This window comes from Cebus imitator, unplaced genomic scaffold (assembly GCF_001604975.1).
Source record: "Cebus imitator isolate Cc_AM_T3 unplaced genomic scaffold, Cebus_imitator-1.0 Scaffold296, whole genome shotgun sequence".
Lineage (NCBI taxonomy): Eukaryota > Metazoa > Chordata > Mammalia > Primates > Cebidae > Cebus > Cebus imitator.
This window is the reverse complement of record NW_016107611.1, coordinates 2,534,233-2,552,932: the sequence shown is the minus strand read 5'-3', so window position 1 is coordinate 2,552,932 and position 18,700 is coordinate 2,534,233. Positions and strand designations below refer to the sequence as shown.

General features: G+C 52.7%; 1 protein-coding gene and 1 non-coding gene across 8 annotated transcripts in view; one reads left to right on the top strand and one right to left on the bottom strand.

Annotated features, from left to right (window-relative positions):
• HIF3A (hypoxia inducible factor 3 subunit alpha) overlaps positions 1-16,802 on the bottom strand; it is a 42,656-nt gene extending 25,854 nt beyond the window's left edge. Inside the window, exons 1-8 of one of the 7 annotated variants that reach the window (XM_037729259.1) lie at positions 16,446-16,521; positions 9,036-9,226; positions 7,722-7,867; positions 4,835-4,919; positions 4,423-4,538; positions 3,779-3,987; positions 3,054-3,160; positions 2,669-2,816 (exon numbers count right to left, since the gene is read on the bottom strand). In XM_037729259.1, the coding sequence (XP_037585187.1) occupies positions 2,669-2,816; positions 3,054-3,160; positions 3,779-3,987; positions 4,423-4,538; positions 4,835-4,919; positions 7,722-7,867; positions 9,036-9,226; positions 16,446-16,471 (1,028 nt within the window). In that variant the 5' untranslated portion in view covers positions 16,472-16,521. Of the gene's footprint in view, positions 1-2,668; positions 2,817-3,053; positions 3,161-3,778; positions 3,988-4,422; positions 4,539-4,834; positions 4,920-7,721; positions 7,868-9,035; positions 9,227-9,436; positions 9,526-15,041; positions 15,256-16,445; positions 16,528-16,699 lie in introns of those variants that run through there. The other 6 variants (XM_037729260.1, XM_037729263.1, XM_037729261.1 and 3 more) reach the window with 6 other exon arrangements.
• LOC119467499 lies at positions 6,540-6,644 on the top strand. The gene has a single exon (XR_005196039.1). It is a non-coding gene; the product is annotated as a U6 spliceosomal RNA (small nuclear RNA).
• Positions 16,803-18,700: the final 1,898 nt, after the last annotated feature.

The window sequence follows — 18,700 nt, the reverse complement described above, 5'->3', positions numbered from 1 at the left end:
TTTGGCAACAGAGTCTTGGTCTATTGTCCAGGCTGGAATGCAGTGGCGTGATCTTGGCTCACTGCAACCTCTGCCTCCCAGGTTGAAGTGATTCTCCTGCCTCAGTCTCCTGAGTAGCTGGCACTACAGGCATGCACCACCACATCCAGCTAATTTTTGTATTTTTAGTAGAGACAGGGTTTCACCATATTGACCAGGCTGGTCCTGAACTCCTGACCTCAGGTGATCTACCCACCTTGGCCTCCCAAAGTGCTGGGATTATAGGCATGGGCCACCGTACCCAGCCTTGGTTCCTTCCTTCCTTCCTTCCTTCCCTCTCTCCCTCCCTCCGTCCTTCCTTCCTTCCTTCTTTCCTTCCTTCCTTCATTCCCTCCCTTCTTCCCTCCCTCCTTCCCTCCCTCCTTTCTTCTTCCCTCCCTCTCTCTTTCTTTCTCTTTTTCTTTACAGAATCTCACTCTGTCGCCCAGGCTGGAGTACAGTGGTGCAATCTCAGCTCACTGCAACCTCCACCTCCTGGGTTCAAGTGATTCTCATGTCTAAGCCTCCCAAGCAACTGGGGTTATAAGCATGTGCCACCCATACCTGGATGATTTTTGCATTTTTAGTGGAGATGGGCTTTTGTCATGTTGGCCAGGCTGGTCTCAAACTCCTGGCCTCAAGTGATCCACCTGCCTTGACCTCCCAACGTGCTGGGGTTACAGGCGTGAGCCACTGTGCTCAGCCATGGCAACTTCTTAAATTAAATATATACTTACTATATAACTCCTGTTTACCCAAGAGAAATGAAAACGTGATCTCATGAAATCTTGTATAAGAATGTTTACAGTAGCTGTTTTTTTTATAATCACCCAAACTTGTAAATAGCCCAACGTCTTCCAACTGGTGAATGGATTAAAAATCTCTGCTCCATTCATACCGTGGAATACTATTCACTATTTACAAAGGAACTACTGATATAAATCACAATTTGGGTTGGGCACGGGGGCTCACACCTGAAATTCCAGCACTTTGGCAGGCTGAGGCGGGTGGATCACCTGAGGTCAGGAGTTGAAGACCAGCCTGGCCAACCTGGTGAAAACTCCATCTCTATTAAAAATATGAAAATTAGCTGCGCATGGTGGTGCATGCCTGTAATCCCAGCTATTCGGGAGGCTGAGGCAGGAGAATCACTTGAGCGCCAGTGTACTCCTGGGCAACAGAGTGAGACTCTGTCTCAAAAAACAAAACCAAACAAAATACAAGAAAGAAAGACCACAACATGCAGGAATTTTAAATATATCATGCTAAGTAAGATCCAGGCCCAAAAAGCTACATACTGTATAATTCCCTGTATGTGACCCTCTGGAAAAAGCAAAACTCTGGGGTCTGAGGACAGTGGTTGCCAGGGACATGGGAGTGTGGGAGGGGTTGACTGTAAGAGAATATTTTTGTGTAAAAAATTGTGGTAATGGCCAGGCATGTTGGCTCACGCCTGTAATCCCAGCACTTTGGGAGTCTGAGGCAGCTGGATCACTTGAAACCTGGAGTTTGAGACCAGCCTGGCCAACACGGTGAAATCCTGTCTCTACTAAAAACACAAAAATTAGCTGGGTGTGGTGGCAGGTGCCTGTAATCCCAGCTACTTGGGAGGCTGAGGCAGGAGAATTGCTTGAACCTGGGAGGCAGAGGTTGAAGTAAGCCAAAGTCGTGCCATTGCACTCCAGCCTGGGGGACAAGAGCAAAACTGTCTCAAAAAACAAAATTGTGGTAATTGTGTAACCACTGTTACAATCACACTTATTGCTCAATAGCTGGGTTGTGATAGTAGTTACACAATTGCATGCATGTGTCAAAATTCATAGACCTGTGTACCATAAAGAAAATTTACTGTATGCAAGCCATACATCTTTTTTATTTTTATTTTTTGAGATTGTTCTTAACGACTTTGACCCGGCTGGTCTTGAACTCCTAGGATCTAGCAATCCTCCTTCCTTGGCCTCCCAAAGTGCTGGGATTACAGGCATGAGCCACACACCAATTTTTAAAATGCAAAACAGACCCCAGGATTCTGTTACATTTCTTATTTTAACTTGAATGTAGAGGCTTTTTTTTCTTTTTGAGACAGAGTCTTGCTCTGTTGCCCAGGCTGGAGTGCAGTGATGTAATCTCGGCTCACTGCAACCTCCTCCTGGGTTCAAACGATTCTCGTGCCTCGGCCTCCCAGGTAGCTGGGATTACAGGCATGTGTCACCACACCCGGCTAATTTTTTTCTATTATTGGTAGAGACAGCGTTTTGCCATGTTGCCCAGGCTGGTCTCCAACTCCCAAACTCAGGCAATCCGCCCACGTCGGCCTCCCAAAGTGCTGGGATTACAGGTGTGAGCCACCACATCCACCAAATGTAGAGCCCTTTCTAATTTGAATGAAGAGTCCACTTAAGCAGAGGTTTGCAGCAAGTAAAAACAAATTAACAGTCCACACACCCATACATGTACCTGTGTACATGCAGGCACACACAACAGCATTTACATGGCCGCACACATTCCTCACATGTGTGCATGTGCACACTCCCTCACAAACACTTATGCATGATACACATGCATGCTCATATGCACACACACACACACACCTGTCCACACATACAGACCAGGCCCCCACACAGGCACCCCAACCCTTCCTCCTGCTTACCTGATTAAAAAATGGACACAGATGATACTCTCCAACTGGGAGCCCCGGCCCCCTGACACCACTGTGGCCTGGGTCTGGGTCCACAGGTAGCCACCGCTCCGGGCCAGGAAGCGATACTGCCCTGTTACTGCCTGGCCCTTGCTCAGCACTGAGGAGGGGGATGGGGAGGGGTCAGGGCCACCAAGGGTGCAACTGGGGAGAGAAAGATCTGGGGGCTGGGTATGAGGGAGCAAGGAAGGAGACGGGTCCTTGGGGCTTGAGGAGCAGGGAGCTGGTGTTGGGGTGGGGAGGGAGTGCATTCTGGGGTGAGGGGAGCTTGGGGTCCTGGTATCGGCTGTGGGCCATGTGGCAGCTGGCTCCAGGCCTGGGGAAATGGGGTACATACACGTGTGGATGCTCTTGCTGACTGCATCGAAGTCCAGCGCGTGGATGTACTCGTAGGCAGAACAGCCAATCAGGTCATCAGGACTGTAGCCAGCCACTTCTGCGATCCTGGGGGTGAGGCAGAGTGGGGTCTGGTCAGGATGCAACTGGCTGAGAGGGAGGGTAGGTAGAGGGAAGTGGCAGCAGGGGACACAGGGACAAAGCCAGCAAGATGTAGAGGGACAGGATTGTAACCGAGAGAAAAGGAGTAAGAAACAGGACAAGAGGAGCGTGGTGGGTTGAATAATGACCCCTAAAGATGTCCACGTCCTAATTCCCAGAACCTGTGCACCACACTGCTTGACACAATTTGACTCATTCATTTAAGAAAAGGGACAAAGAGAGATAGACACTAAGAGAAAGACTCAGAGACAGAGAGAGAATGAAAGACAAAAGGAGGCCGGGCACGGTGGCTCACACCTGTGATCTCAGCACTTTGGGAGGCAAAGGTGGGAGGTTGGCTTGAGCCCAGGAGTTTGAGAGCAGTCTGGGCAAATGGCGAGGTAGTGTTTTAATAAAAAAAAGTAAAGATAAAAAAGACATTTAGAAAATTCAGAGACAGGCAGACACAGAGAGAGAGATGGATGACGTAAGAAAGAAAGAAGAGAGAGAGAAATGTGGGGTGTGGAGGTGGGGAGGGAAACAGAGCACTTGAACTTGGGCAGAGGGAAGGGGGGCCCTGCCCACCTGTCGTCACAGTAGGTGAACTTCATGTCCAGGCTGTGGCGGCTGAGGAAGGCCCCCTGGCCCAGCGGAGGCTCCAGGCTGCCTGGGTGGGGGATGGCTTCGCAGATGAGCACCAGGCACTGAAGCGGGGGCTCTGAGTTGGGGCTCCCAGCTGGAGAAGTCTGTGCGGGTGGCTTGTAGGCCCTCATATGTCCAGAGCAGTGCAGCACCTGGGGGCCAAGACGGTGGGGGGGTGTGGAGAGGGGACAAGGCAGTGATGCCTCCTGGTCTGAAACCATCCATGGGGCTAGAAAATGCGTCCTGTGGCCCCCCAGGGAGCTGAGACGCAGCTTAGAGCGCGTGAGGACTCCAGATTCCAACACTGTGAAGACTCCAGGTTCAAAGGGGCTGAGGACCCCTACCCCAGGCCCATAGGGACTCATCCTAAGAGCTTACAGAAGCCCCAGGTCCCGACTCCACAGACACCCACACTCCTTGATGCCCTAAGGACCCACTAGACCCGACCTGAGTGAGCCCCGCAGGGTTCCCAGCCCAGGGGATGCCAAGACTCCAGCACCCTTTGAGATCTTTCGGCGCTCACACCCAGCACCAGCAGCCCTGGCCGCCCCGGCATCGTTGCCCTTTTCCAGCCAGGCCCCACGCACCTTCCAGGTGGCCGCTTTGAGGTTGAGGGTGCGCCCACGGCTAGTGAGTGTACTCTTCATGCGCAAGGAGAAGCACCGCTCTGTGGGGGGGGCCTCCGCCTTCCTCCTGGACAGGGCTGGGGAGGCCCGGGATCGTGGGGAGGTCACAGACAGCTGCACACAAGCCCAGTGCCCTCCAGCACCCTGGCTGGTCAGGCGTCCCCAGCTCCATCCCAATAATTAGGATCTGGAACCAGAGAGGGTCCCCCAGGGGTAGTATGTGTCCCCTCAAACTCCCCAGGGCAGGGCCATCTCTCCTCTTCCTACTTGTCTTAGTCTGGTGTTCCAGAAGAGGAGAGGATATGCTGAGGGAGGGGTAGAGCCTCAGCTTCCTCCTCTGTACAGTGGGGACAGAGGCCTCCGGGGAACTCACTCTGCTGAGGGGTCAGGGCGTCCTGAAGCTCCTCTTGGTCACAGGGGTGGATGAAATCAAAGATGCTGTGTCCAATGAGCTCCAGCTGCGAGGGACAAGAGTGGGGTGGGGTCTACCAGGGCCTCTGACCCATCTCCTCCATCCCATCCTCATCCCCCTGCTCTGATTCTCGAGCTTGGATGATTTCACCATCTCCCCATTCATTTATCCATCCATTTGTCCATCCATCCATCCATCCATCCATCCATCTATCCATCCACCCATCCATCCATCCATCCACCCACTGAGCAAGCATTTATTCAGCACCTACCAAGTGCCAGGCTCTCTTCTATTGATTGATTGATTGATTGACTGAGACAGGTCTTGCTCTGTTGCCCAGGCTGGAGTGCAGTGGTACAATCATGACTTCCTGCAGCCACAACCTCCTGGGCTCAAGCAATCTGATCCTCCCACCTCAGCCTCCTCAGTAGTTGGAACTACAGACATGCTCTGCCACACCGAGCTATTATTTATTTATTTATTTATTATTTATTTTTGAGATGGAGTCTCGCTCTGTTGCCCAGGCTAGAATGCAATGGCGCAATCTCAGCTCAACCTCTACCTCCCAGGTTCAAGTGATTCTCCTACCTCAGACTCCTGAGTAGCTGGGCCTACAGGTGTGTGCCACCATGCCTAGCTAATTTTTGTAATTTTAGTAGAGATGGGGTTTCACCATGTTGGCCAGGCTGGTCTCGAACTCCTGACCTCAAGTAATCTGTTCACTTTGGCCTCCCGAAGTGTTGGGATTACAGGTGTGAGCCACGGCACTGGCTTTCAGCTAATTTTAAAAAAACTTTTTGTAGAGATAGGGGTCTCACTATGTTGCCCAGGCTGGTCTCAAAGTCCCGAGCTCAAGCAGTCCTCTCACCTTGGCCTCCCAAAGTACTGGGATTATAGGTGGGGGTCACCGCACCCAGCTCTTCTAAATGGTATGGACGCGGTGGCCACACACACAAATCCCTGCCTTGAAGAGCTTACTGGCCAGTGGGGTGAGACAGACAGTGAACGAAAGAGCATATAATAATAACATAACAAGTAACATGAAGAACACAAAAGCAGGAAAAGGTGATGCAATGATGGGAGGCTGCTTTAGAGAGAGTGGTCTAGACAGTTTCTTTAAAGAGGTGACATTTAAAAAAGCTGCTGAACAAAGCAAGTGAGGTAGCCTTGTGGCCCCTGGAGTAAGAGTATTCTAGAAAGAGGGAAGAGTAAGTGCAAGGCTCTCCATGCACTGAGATGAGACTCCATTTAAATCACACCTGTCTGGCAGACTGAAAACCCAACTCTTCATTTCAATTTGGGAAATGAGCCTGGTGCTAGGAGGGGACACAGGTGAAGGTGGACTCTGTTGGCTCACCATGTGAATGGTGCTGGTGCTGGTGAACAGGGAAAGAGGGAGATCTCGCTCCTCTGATAGCATCTCTTGTAGCTGGAGCCGAATTCTGGCTCTGCCACTTCCTAGCTTTGGGATCTTCTGACATTCATCTCTCTGGGTCCAAATGCTCACTCAATTAACAGGGGAATTGGTACCAGGAGTGGGGTAACGAGGCAGAGAAAAGGAACAGATACCAACTACGGAACCCATTTATGTGAGATAGAAAAAAGAATGGGAACTCTCTCATGGGCCTTGCTGTAAGGATGAATTAAAGTTAGTTCTACTTTCTATGCATGCTTCGGCCGCACATAGGCTAAAAATCGGAAGACCCAGAGAAGGTTAGTATGGCCTCTGCGCAAGGATGATATGCAAATGCGTGAAGCCTTCCATGTTAATTTAAAAAAAGGAAAGTTAGGTCTACTTTCTAAATGTCTTTTGTTTCTATTTTTCCATCCCCATGGCTCCTGCCCCTGTTCTTCTTCTCCCACCTGAGACTGGCATCTACCCTTTGCTGATCTCTCAACCTCTGATCTCACTCCCTCCAAATCTATCTCTATGCAGTACCTAGAGGGATCTTTCAAAAATGTAAATCTGACTGTACCTCTCTGGCACAATCTCTACACTGCTTAAATTTGTTCTGTAGCTCCCCAGGGCCCTGGAGATAAAGCTAACTTGGCTTTAAATTTGGCCACAGCCTACCCTGATGACCTCTCTAGCCTTTTATCTCTCAGCTTCTCCTATTGCACTCTGCACCTAGGAGGATAAACTTTTCTTTTTTTTTTTTTTTTGACACTGGGTCTTGCTCTGTCACCCAGGCTGGAGTGTACTGGTGTGATCTCGGCTCACTGCAACTTCCACCTCCCAGGCTCAAGTGAGCCTCCCGCCCAGCTTCCCAAGTAGCTAGGACCACAGGTGTGTGCCACCACACCTGGTGAATTTTTTATATTTTTGGTGAAGACGGGATTTTGCCATGTCGCCCACGTGAAACACTGAACTACTGAACGCAAGCTGTCCTCCCATCTTGGCATCCCAAAGTGCTAGGGTTATAAGTGTGAGCCACTGCATGTGGCCAACTTCTTTATTTCCCCCAAATACTCTTTTTTTTCCCTCACCTCTTGGCCTTTGCCTCCTCTGTTCCCTCTGCCACGTACATTCTTCACTGATCCCATCCATTCTCCATACTCCTTTGACCAGCTAAGTTCTTCAGATTTCAGCTCAGATGCCCCTCCTCCCAGAAGCCCTCCATTCCCACCCAGGCTGGGTCAGGTACACCCCACCCCTGGGCTTCCACAGCCCCCTAGACTGTCCCATCCCAGCCCTGACCATTCTGGGTTTTCCTGTCTAGTGACATACCTATGGGACTCACTTTGTACTGTGAGTCCCATAAAGGTGGGGCTACGGCTGTGCTGGTCATCACTGTATCCCCAGCATCACCAGTACAGGGCCAGGCACAGAGCAGGGAGCACCTCTCACCTGACTGAGGCCCAGGTGCTTGCTGACATTCTCCGACAGGTAAGCCATGTCTCCCTCGGCGGTGAGCACCATGACGAAGCCCTCCAGGGCCTTCAGGTAGCAGGCATCCAGTGGTTCTCCGCCTGCTCCCACCTGGTTCCACTCCCCTGGTACCCGGGGCAGGGAGGATGGGGGCATCTCTAAGTCAGTTGCGGACTGACCCTAGCTAGCCTCCCTCTGCCTTTCCTCAGTCAGAGAAACTTATGTGCACCCCCAAATGTGTGGGGGTACATCTTAGTGGCCTGGATTCCCAAGGAAGAGAGCAGGACCATGAAGCACTCGAATTAGAATCAGGGCCTCCCAGGGGGCAGAATTCTAAGGAAGTAGGAGTCTCCAAAGGGAACAGAATTCTAAGGATGTGGATGGGCCTCCTTGGAGGACAGAATTCTAAGTGGATGGATCTCTCCAGGGTCAAAATAGGAAGAGGCCAGGACCTATGGGCAGTTGTAATACAGAGCTGAGGGGGAAGCCTCCTGTTTGGAACTCATGGAGGGCAGGACCTTTCAGAGGGACAGAACTCTAGAAAAGCAGGGACTCCCAGGGGGACAGACTTCTAAAGGGGTAAAGCCTCCTAGAAAAGTAAAATTCTATGGGGCAGAGAAATCAAATGGGAAGAGCATCCCAGGGAATAATGCTACTTTCTCCCTTTTCAGGATCCTGGGATTCCATGGGGTGTGTGTGTGTGACTGTGTGACTGTGTGTGTGTGTGTGTGTGTGTGCGTGTGTGCGTGTGTGTGCGCGTGAACGTGTGTGGCAAAGCCCACTGCGGGGTGCAATTCTAACTGGATGGAAATTCAAGGAAATGCCTACAAAGAGAACAAGTGACCTAGAACTAGCAGGGTAGGGAAGGGACAAGGGACTCTCAGCTACGGTAATGAAAAGTTGGGCGGCGCAGACTCCCAGTGGATTTGTTATGAGACCAGCGCCTATCCATCTGGGAGAGTCTCCTAGAGGACCAAATCGCAAGGGTTGAGGGGTTAGGGGTTTCTCTGAGCATCCTAAGGAGGCGGGGCTTCCAAAAGCCTTTTTTCGAGAGGCGGGGCCTCACAAGTGATGGACTTCTAAGGGGGCGGGACTCCCAGGTGGCTGGAAACTCACAGGGGGCGGGGCCTCCCATGGGATGTGGCTTCCAGGGGGTGGGGCTCCGCTGGGAAGACGTCACCAGCGGGCGGGGTTTTGTCGGTCTGTGGCTTCCCGGAGGAGGAGCCTCCCAGGGATGTAGCTTTTCATGGGCAGGGCCTGGTCATTATGGGAATTTCCCCAGGCGGGGCTCACCTGCGGCGCAGAGGCGGTGCATGCGCAGGTAGCTGATGGTGAGGCGCATGATAGAGGCCTTGTCCAGGTGGGCACTGACACCGCGTGCGAAGGGCAGCGTGTGCGCCAGTTGGTACAGCACCTCGGTCTCCTGGCTGCGCCGGCTGCGGGCCGCATCCCGGGACTTTTCCTTGCGGAGCTCGGTGGCCGACCTGAGGGCATGGGCAGCGTTCACTGGTGGCGACTCGGAAAAGACAAGAGGAGCGCGGAACGAGCCCGTAGGGCACTGCCACGTGGGGCCAGGGCTCGTGGGGGGCTGGGCCGGGGCTGTGCAGACCTCGATGTGTGGCCGTGGCGAGTTCACGGCGCTCTCTGGGCCCGCGAGGGCTACACTGTGGAGCCCTTCCTAGCCGGGATTTTACCTGTGGTCTTGCCTGCCCATGGTGCCTCCGCCGCCTCGCTCCTCTCCGTGGTGCGCCTATGACCGCTCTGTCCCCTCCCTGACTTATCTGCAGTTTATTTCCTGGGGGACAGGGAGGGCCCCTGCTGGGAGGGGGCTGGCTGAACTGGCCCAGGGCCAGAGGAGGGAGGGCCCACGAAGGAGATGCCTACAGACTCCCAGGCCCCTTGCCCTACAGCTTCCCAGAATCTCCTCCCCTGCCCTTTTCCTTCAACTGAACCATCCTGAGAATCTTGGAACGTAGATCTCAAAGTCTAACGACAAACCACCAACAGGGGCCCTAAGAGGGGCAGGGACCCACCAGGATGACACAGCAAAGCAACCTGTTCTGTTCACCACTCACCCTCCCCTGCAATCCATTTCAAATACCTACATTTTGCACATGGGATTGGAAGAATAAGTGTCATTTTGCCAGAAATATCTGCCACTTATCCAGCTTTTACTATTCTGTCACTCCCAGTGCCAAGTGTGAAACTTACGTTAACCTGCCTAATGCTCAGGCAACCCAGAGGGAAGTTGATAACATCCCAATGAACGGATGAGGACACGGAGGCTCAGAGAGGTGCAGTGCCTGCCCACAAATAGGGAGGCCTGCCTTTAAACAATGGTCTGCCTGAACTCTCATTCTCTCTCTATGGGCCTGGGTTTATGTCCAGGATTTTAGCTCTTCTCTCTGTTTCTGCCACTGTCTTCAAATTGAAACTCCAGGTCTCTGCGAACCCAACCCAAAGCCTTTTTTCCTTCCCTCCCTCCCTCCCTCCCTTCCTTCCTTTCTTCCTTCCTCTCTTTCTTTTTCTTTCCTCTCTCTCTTTCTCTCCTCTCTCTCTTTCCCTCTTTCTTTTTCGGCAGGCTCTTGCTCTGCTGCTCAGGCTGTAGTGCAGTGGCATAAATATGGCTCACTGCAGCCTCAGCATCCTAGGCTCAACCATCCTCCAGCCCCAGCCTCTCGTGTAGCTGGGACCACAGGTGTGCACCAGCACACCCAGCTAATTTTTGTACTTTTTTTCATGTAGAGACTGTGCGTATGTGTGTGTGTGTGTTTGTGTGTGTGATTTTGTTGCCTAGGCTGGTCCTGAACTTCTGAACTCAAGTGACCCTCCCACCTTGGCCTCCCAAAATTCTGGGATTACAGGCATGAGCCACCATGACCAGCCTCTTTACTTTCATGCACAATTAAAGCTGGAAGCAGTTGTCACTTGGGAGGGTGAGGCAGAGGATTGCTTGAACCCAGATTCGAGGTTACAGTGAACCACGATTGTGCCACTGCACTCCAACCTGGGTGACAGAGCAAGGCTCTGTATCTAAAAGAAGACAACAAAAAATTAACAAAAATAAGCCGGGCGCGGTGGCTCAAGCCTGTAATCCCAGCACTTTGGGAGGCCGAGGCGGGTGGATCACGAGGTCAAGAGATCGAGACCATCCTGGTCAACATGGTGAAACCCCGTCTCTACTAAAAATACAAAACATTAGCTGGGCATGGTGGTGCATGCCTGTAATCCCAGCTACTCAGGAGGCTGAGGCAGGAGAATTGCCTGAACCCAGGAGGCGGAGGTTGCGGTGAGCCGAGATCGTGCCATTGCACTCCAGCCTGGGTAACAAGAAGCGAAACTCCGTCTCAAAAAAAAAAAAAATTAACAAAAATAGACAAAATAAAAGATTATTATATGATGTGTTACACCTAGTATATTGTATAGTCTAGTGTAGCATATTGGATATATAATCTCATCTACACTTACAATATTGATAAATATTACCATTAGTAATAGGCAGCTGCCATTTGCTAAGCATTTATATACTTGCCATTGAACTATGTAATTCCTCCAATCCTCAGGGGAGCCCTAGGAGGGAGGCATTTTATTTATTTATTTATTTATTTATTTTTACACTTTTAAAATTACTTATGTTTATTTTTGAGCCAAAGTTTCACTCTCGTTGCCCAGGCTGGAGTGCAATGGCACAATCTCGGCTCACTGCAACCTCTGCCTCCTAGGTTCAAGCGATTCTCCTGCCTCAGCCTCCCAAGTAGCTGGGATTACAGAAACCCACCATCATGCCCGGCTAATTTTTGTATTTTTAGTAGTGGCGGGGTGTCACCATGTTGGACAGGCTGGTCTCGAACTTCTGACCTCAAGTGATCTGCCCACCTCCGCCTCCCAAAGTGGTGGGATTACAGGGTGAGCCACTGCGCCCAGCAGACGGGGCATTTTAAACTTCCACTTTACAATGGGGAAACTGAGATGCTGAGAGGTGAAGTCCTTGCCCAAGAAGCCCCAAAGCCAACAACTAGCAGAGCTGGGACTCGAATCTGGGCCATGAGTTTCCAGTTTTCAGGCTTTTCTCTCATCCCCTCCTTGGGATCTATCTGACTGAAGCAGAACCTCTAGGAGGGGACACTATCCCTTCCTAAATTCAAGAGCAGAGGCTGCTTCTGGGGTGGCATCAACCCCACCCCCCAGGGTGAGGGGCTATTTTCCTGTCTGGAGGCAGAAGGAAAATAAAGTCCACAGTACAGCAGGGTGGGAGGCATCGGAGAGGGCAGGAGCGGGGGAGATATCACCCTGTCCTGTCCCCTCCCGCCTGGCTCGTGGGGGCAGGGGCCTCAGTCCTGCCTGCCTGAGAGGACATTCCGTCCTGTTCTGTTCCAGCCCTGTTTGTCTTCCTGCCCAGAGGGTGGGGGCTAGAGGGCCTCACTGAGCTGGGGGCCTGAAAGAGGGAACAGGGAGTGGGAATCAGCAGGGAGGTGGGGCCAGCGCCTCACCTCCCAGACAGCTGGGCTCTGTAATCCTCTCTGTGGCTGGGCTGCTTCTTCCATAGAAGGAGCCAGCTGGTGGCTGCGGAGGGACCCTCCTTCCAGCTCCCAGCCTGCCCTCTGGATGTTCTACCAGGAAGTGTGGGGGCTAGTTCCTCTGGCTCAGGGTTCCAATCCTGACTCCACTACTTATGAGCTGTGTGACTTTGGACAAGTGGCACAGCCTCCCTGAGCATAGAGACAGCACCTAGCTCATAGGGTTGTTTTGCAGATTAAATGAGTTCACATATACGTCAAGGGCTTAGAAAACAGGGCCTGGCAAATAGTGTTATACAAAGGTTAAACTTTTTTTTTATTTTTGAAATGGAATTTTGCTCTGCTGCCCAGGCTGGAGTGTGGTGGCTCGATCTTGGCTCACTGTCACCTCCGCCTCCCGGATTCAAGTGATTCTCCTGCCTCAGCCTCCTGAGAAGCTGGGAGTACAGGTACTTGCCACCATGCCTGGATAATTTTTGTAGTTTTAGTAGAAACAGGGGTTTCACTATCTTAGCCAGGCTGGTCTCGAACTCCTGACCTCAGGTGATCTGCCTGCCTTGGACTCCTAAAGTGTTGGGATTACAGGTGTTAGCCACCGCGCCTGGCCCAGGTTAAACTTATTATTCTCCCTTTGCGCATGTCAGGGATGAAAAGCAAAGGCTTAGGAGCCTCTTGGGCTTTAGAGTAGCCTGTGGGTTACTCTACACGCCCCATGGTGTGGTGTGTGCATGCTATTACGTACATGGTTTTTACACAAGCATCTTAAAAGCTTAAAAGGAGGACTAAATAACAGTGATAGTGCAATAATGAGAGCATTGGTGTGCTGAACACTCACGGAGCTGGAGACCCCATTAAGTCCTTACTACAGCCCTATAGAGCAGTAGAAGTGATCTCCCCCGCTTTTTTTTTTTTTTTCTTTTAGACCGAGTCTTGCTCTGTCGCCCAGGCTGGAGTGCAGTGGCTTAATCTCGGCTCACTGCACCTTCTGCTTCCCTGGTTCAAGCGATTCTCCTGCCTCAGGCTTCCGAGTAGCTGGGACTACAGGCACCCATGACTACCACTTTTTTTTTTTTGGTATTTTTAGTAGAGATGAGACAGGGTTTCACCATGTTAGCCAGGATGGTCTCGATCTGACCTCATGATCCACCCACTTCAGCGTCCCAAAGTGCGGGGATTATAGGCATGAGCCATGGCGCCCGGCCTGATCTCCCCTTTTATAGAGACAGAAACTGAGAGTCAGAGCATTGGCATCCTCAGCCTGAGTAACCCAGCGCCCTCCATCTACCCTGAACCACGCTGAACCACTTCTCAGTCAATCCGACCATGTTCCTGCAATTATTTTTCCCGTTTACCCCGATGAGGAAGCAGGCCCAAGGAGGTGATGAAACTTGCCTGAGGCCACACAGCGTTTAGTAGCAGAGCCAGGATTCAAGCCAGGTCTGTCTACTCTTGAATCGAACTCCATTTATGGCACACCTATTGGGTGTCACACCCCCCACTGTCTGCTTCCTCACTACTGGCTCCTCATCTTGATCTGGGGTGATGAAAAGGGGGTGTGATCCCCACTTTTCTTTGTTTTTTTTTTTTTCTTTGAGACAAGGCCTGGCTCTATTGCCCAAGCTGGAGTGCAGTGGCCTGATCTTGGCTCACTACAACCTCTGCCTCCCAGGCTTAAGCCATCCTCCCACCTCAGCCGCCCCGGTAGCTGGGACTGCAGACACTCACTGCCACACAATGTGTGTATTTCTAGTATAGATGAGACTTTGCCATGTTGCCCAGGCCGGTCTTGAACTCATGCAATCCACCCACCTCAGCCTCCCAAAGTGCTGGAATAACAGGCCTGAGCTACTGCACCCAGCCACCCCATATTTCCAGGATCTGAAACTGAGGCTCAGAGCAGCAGTCACTGACACAAGTCCACACCACCAGGTGGTGGGTGAGATGGGATTTGAACCCTGGCTTTAGGGCCTGTGCTCTTGGCAGGTGTGCCCGCCACCCAAGGAGCCCCTGCCTTGCCCCTCTTTTGCCTAGCAGCCTCAGTCCCTTCCCCCCTCACACCCCTGCTGCCTCCAGATCTCCCCAGCTGGCCCCATGCCCAGCCCTGGTCCAGCCCCCTGGCACTCTGCCCAGCTTGGGACGTGCAGCTGGAACCCTGCCACCCTTCCTCCATGTTCCAGCCGAGAACAGGGGTGGGGCCAGGGCCTGGCGGCCAGAGGGTGAGGCCTGAGAATGGGGGTTGGGGCCCAGTGCCCCCCTCCAACCAGGAAGGAGAGAAGCTCACCTCTTCCCTGCCCTGAAGAAGTTGCCACCCATGAGAAAGGCACAGTAAAATTAGGGATTCCCTGACCCACATTCAGGGCTCTTCTGGGCCTTTCTCTTCTGACACTTAGCTGGGTATTGGCAGGGGGGTCCTACAGAAAGCACAGAGGATTTGGTGGGTGGGGGCTTAGGTTGTAGCTGGGCAAGGATGCCCCTTGGCACTGTCCAGAGATGTCTTGAGAGACCAGAGGCAGGGTTTGGGTTTGTGAAGGGATTTGGCATGGGGGTCTGGGGGAGTCTCTCTGGCGCCTGACTCTGCTTGTTCCCAAGGACATGGTAATCTGGTGGGGTGCTGGCCCCCCAAATCCTAGCTCCTCCGGGAGCCCTGTTCCTCACTGGGCACTCTAGGCTGCAAGCTGCACCCACCAGGGACTTCCCAAGAGCATCCTTGCCCACAGTGGGATGGCAGCCAAGCCCAGCTAGAGGAAGGGAAAGGGGAAAGGGGGTGTGGGGGCCCACTCACCATCGCCCAGGCCCCCTTTGGCTGATGGGCCATCCAGGGGGTGCAGGAGGGGACGCAGTGCAGCCAGGACCCGGGTGCGAGTTACGAGTGGGTGGCGCGTGGCAGTGAGATGACTCTACAGGAAAGGGCTGGCCTTGGGTGGGGAGGGGGGCACCCCAGCTCAGCCAAGAGGGGCCCCCCCCAGCCAGGAGGGGGTGCTGAGAGGGGCGGGACGGCAGCTGGCCCAAAAGGAGTGGGACGGAGTTCCCTGGTAGGCCCAGAGCCAGGGCCTGGAATAGAATGGGGGAAGGGGGAGAAGATGGGGGGGTAAGAAACATGGGGTGTGCACGGATCCAATCAGGCCTGAGAAGCCAGGGAGGAGGGAAGGGGGTGAGGCTTACTGGGTGCCTCACATTGGACAGGGAAAGCTGAGGACCTAGAGCATTTTCCACAGTCCCATGAGAACATGGCCAGACAGGACTCCCCGACCTGGGCAGCGGCCCTAGGGCACAGGTTCCTCTGTGTTCCAGCAGAGCTGCACCTGCTGGGAGGTGAACCCAGAAACCCATCCTCTGCCTGGGATGACCCCAGCTGAGCACTGCGGCAGGGGTGCTCCCATCACGGCCTGCAGGCTCAGAGCACCCCGCCATGGAGTCTCCCCCAAATAAAACTTGGATGGGGCTCCCCTGTCCCTCAAAATGGGGCTGGAGGGGTGAGATGAGGGGCCAGACTTTGGAAAGTGAGTCCAGCTTGTTTCCCTGTTATTTAAGGGGGTAACTCTGCCTTTTTAAAGAATACAAAAAGGCTCCTGGGAACGGTCCCAGACGAATTCTGAAAGGGGCTCCCCTCTGTCCATTTCTAGGGAATCCCAAGGTTTGGGAGACTGTCACGAAGAGTACCATCAGAGGAGATCTGTCCTTTCTTCAACTCAGGAGCTGAATGCCATTCCAAGGCACTCCCTATACATGAGAAGCCTCAATTTAGGGGTAGCCCATATCTTCTAGGATCCCAGGGACCTGGTGGCAAAGAACATCCTCCATTTGCGGGGTTCAGAGGCTAAGAGGGACCAATATGCGGAGAGAGAATATCTGACGCAGAAGCCCGGGTACTGCTCAAATGCAATCAACCCTAATTTCTCAGGAATCCCAAGTTCCACCCGCAACCAGGTGGGGAAGGGAGCCTTGGGTAGCCGGAAATCGGGGACCCCGAAGCCGCTCTTGGTAAGAGGGGCGGGGCAGCCAGGGTCGTAGGGAATCTCCCACCCCTGCAGTCCCCGACGGTGGATAGTGCGGCGGGGATGTGCCTTCAACTGCGCGCCCCGGAGCTTCCTTGGCTCGCACCCGCGAACCCCCCCAATCCAGTTCAGGGGTCTCCAGGAAGGGAGCCCCCCCAATTCCCAGAACTCCTGCCCCCGAACCTCAGTACCTTGCGCGCTGCAGCCCCAAAGCCATGGCTCGCCAGTCGCCGCTCCGGAGCCCTAGGAGGCCCCTCGCCCCCTCCCCTAGCCTTGCGAGCCCCCTCCCCAGCTCCTCCCCGCGCCGCACGGTTGGCTGCGCCGCGCCAGGCCCGCGGTTCTGATTGGGCGAAGGGCACGTCATTCCTGAAAAGGAGGCGGAACCAGAGGAAAAGACTTGGAAAGGCAAGAGGAGTTGGTGGGGGGAATACCTTGTAATACACACCCCCAACCACGCCTCTCGCCGCGGACTTCCTCGGCCTTGTAGCTTGCACCGTCGGCTGGCCGCGCCTTCTCTGGGCAAGCCTCTGAAGTGCCAACGCCAGTACTCTTCTGAACACCCCCCAGTTCACTCTGCCCTCTGCACCCCAGTCCCCAGCCTCTAACTCCCACCTCCTCCCACCTTTCCATTTCCTAACCTCAGGTGGGCCTCTCCGACCTCCAATCCCACCCCTTCCAACCCACTAGCGCCGCCTCCTCTAGCCCTTCTAATCTATCCACAGAGTATCCCGCTTACCTTCTCCACCCCACAACTCCTAATCCCACCCCTGGACCTCTGGCACCTACCTTTCCCTCTCACTCCCCAGACCCTCCCTGCCCCACTTCGCCCCCATTCCTCCAGTCTGCGCCCCCTGCACCGCAGCTTACCTTCCCCACCCCCTCTACTCCACCCTAACCTCTTGGCCTCTCTGGCTCCCTTTTCAGGTTCCCACTGATAAATAATTAAGCTTAAGTCAAGTAAATATGTTTTAACTCAATCACACCCACTTTAAAAAAGAGCAGTGAAATAGTTTTTTTATTTTATTTTTAACTAGTCAAGTATGAAGGAAGAGGTATACAAAGTTACCAAGCGATGGTGAAAAAGCATTACAGTTGAATAAGGAACAGTGTGTGTGTGTGTGTGTGTGTGTGTGTGTGTTCGATAACTCACTATTCTGGATTTGGTTGGCAGGGAAGAAGAAGATACGATAGCAGAAGTGGCCTTGTTGAACCTCGAACTTGGCAAGCAAGTTGCTCACCTTAGGGCCTTTGTATTTGCCATTCCCACAGCTTAGAACACTCTTCCCCCTGGAATCCACAAGGCTCCCCAGTTCACCCCAGCACCCCACGATGTTTTCTTTTGGGAAACTACTTCTCTTCATCTGTTTAATTTGAATAGGGCTTGGCCACTGCCCTGCCTTCACCAGCTCCAGGGACGGACGTAAGATCCAGACCTGGCTAATCAGTTGAATCTGCTTCCCTGGCCACAGTGATTGGTTCAGGGAGGGCATGTTACCTAATTTAGCCCAATGAGAATCAACCGTGAGACATTTGCTGCAACAAACAGGAAACAGGTTTTTCTATTTCTGCTGGAATTGCCAAGCAGATGGAACTGCCACAAAGAGAGGAGAGGCTTTGTGAAATGAGGTTCAGTGCAAAAGAGATTGTGCAGAAACGAACGATTGTGAAAGGCAGTTTTGACACCAGCACTTGAGTGCCTGGATTCGGCCATACCTGAACTCCAGTTTAATTCTCAGACTTTCAAATGAACCCCACAATGGGCTTTTTTTTTTTTTTTTTTTTTTTTGTTGTTACTTTTGTTAAATATTGCTTCATTCTCTATTGCCTTATTTGCTTTGTGCTTAGATTAGTTTGAATGGATTTCAGATACTTGCACCCACAAGAATCTTGATATATAGAGAAATTACCTCTTAACCCTCAATGTGAAGGCACATGGGATGTGAGAAAAGGAGCAGTCTGAATCACAGAAGGGAGCCAGGCACGGTGGCTCACTTCCTGCCTGTAATCCCAGCACTTTGGGAGGCCGTGGTGGACGGATCACTTGAGGTCAGGAGTTTGAGACTAAACTGGCCAACATGGTGGAACCCCGTCTCTACTAAAAATACAAAAGTTAGCCAGGTGTGGTGGCGGACGCCTGTAGTCCCAGCTGAGGCAGGAGAATTGCTTGAAACCGGGAGGCAGAGGTTGCAGTGGGCTGAGATCATGCCATTGCACTCCAGCCTGGGTGACAGAGTGAGACTCTATCTCTAAATAAATAAGTACTAGAAGGAGCTGCAGAGGAAGCAGCATCATTAGAGCTTGTCAGGGTTTAGGCAAGGACATGGAGTAGAAGAAATGTTCAACGGAGAAACTGAGGAAGGGGCGTGGTTGTTAACAAGGTGGGAAGCGTTCCAGTGGGTGTGCCGGAAGGGTTTGGGGAGGGCAGGATGGTAGATTCAGTGGAATA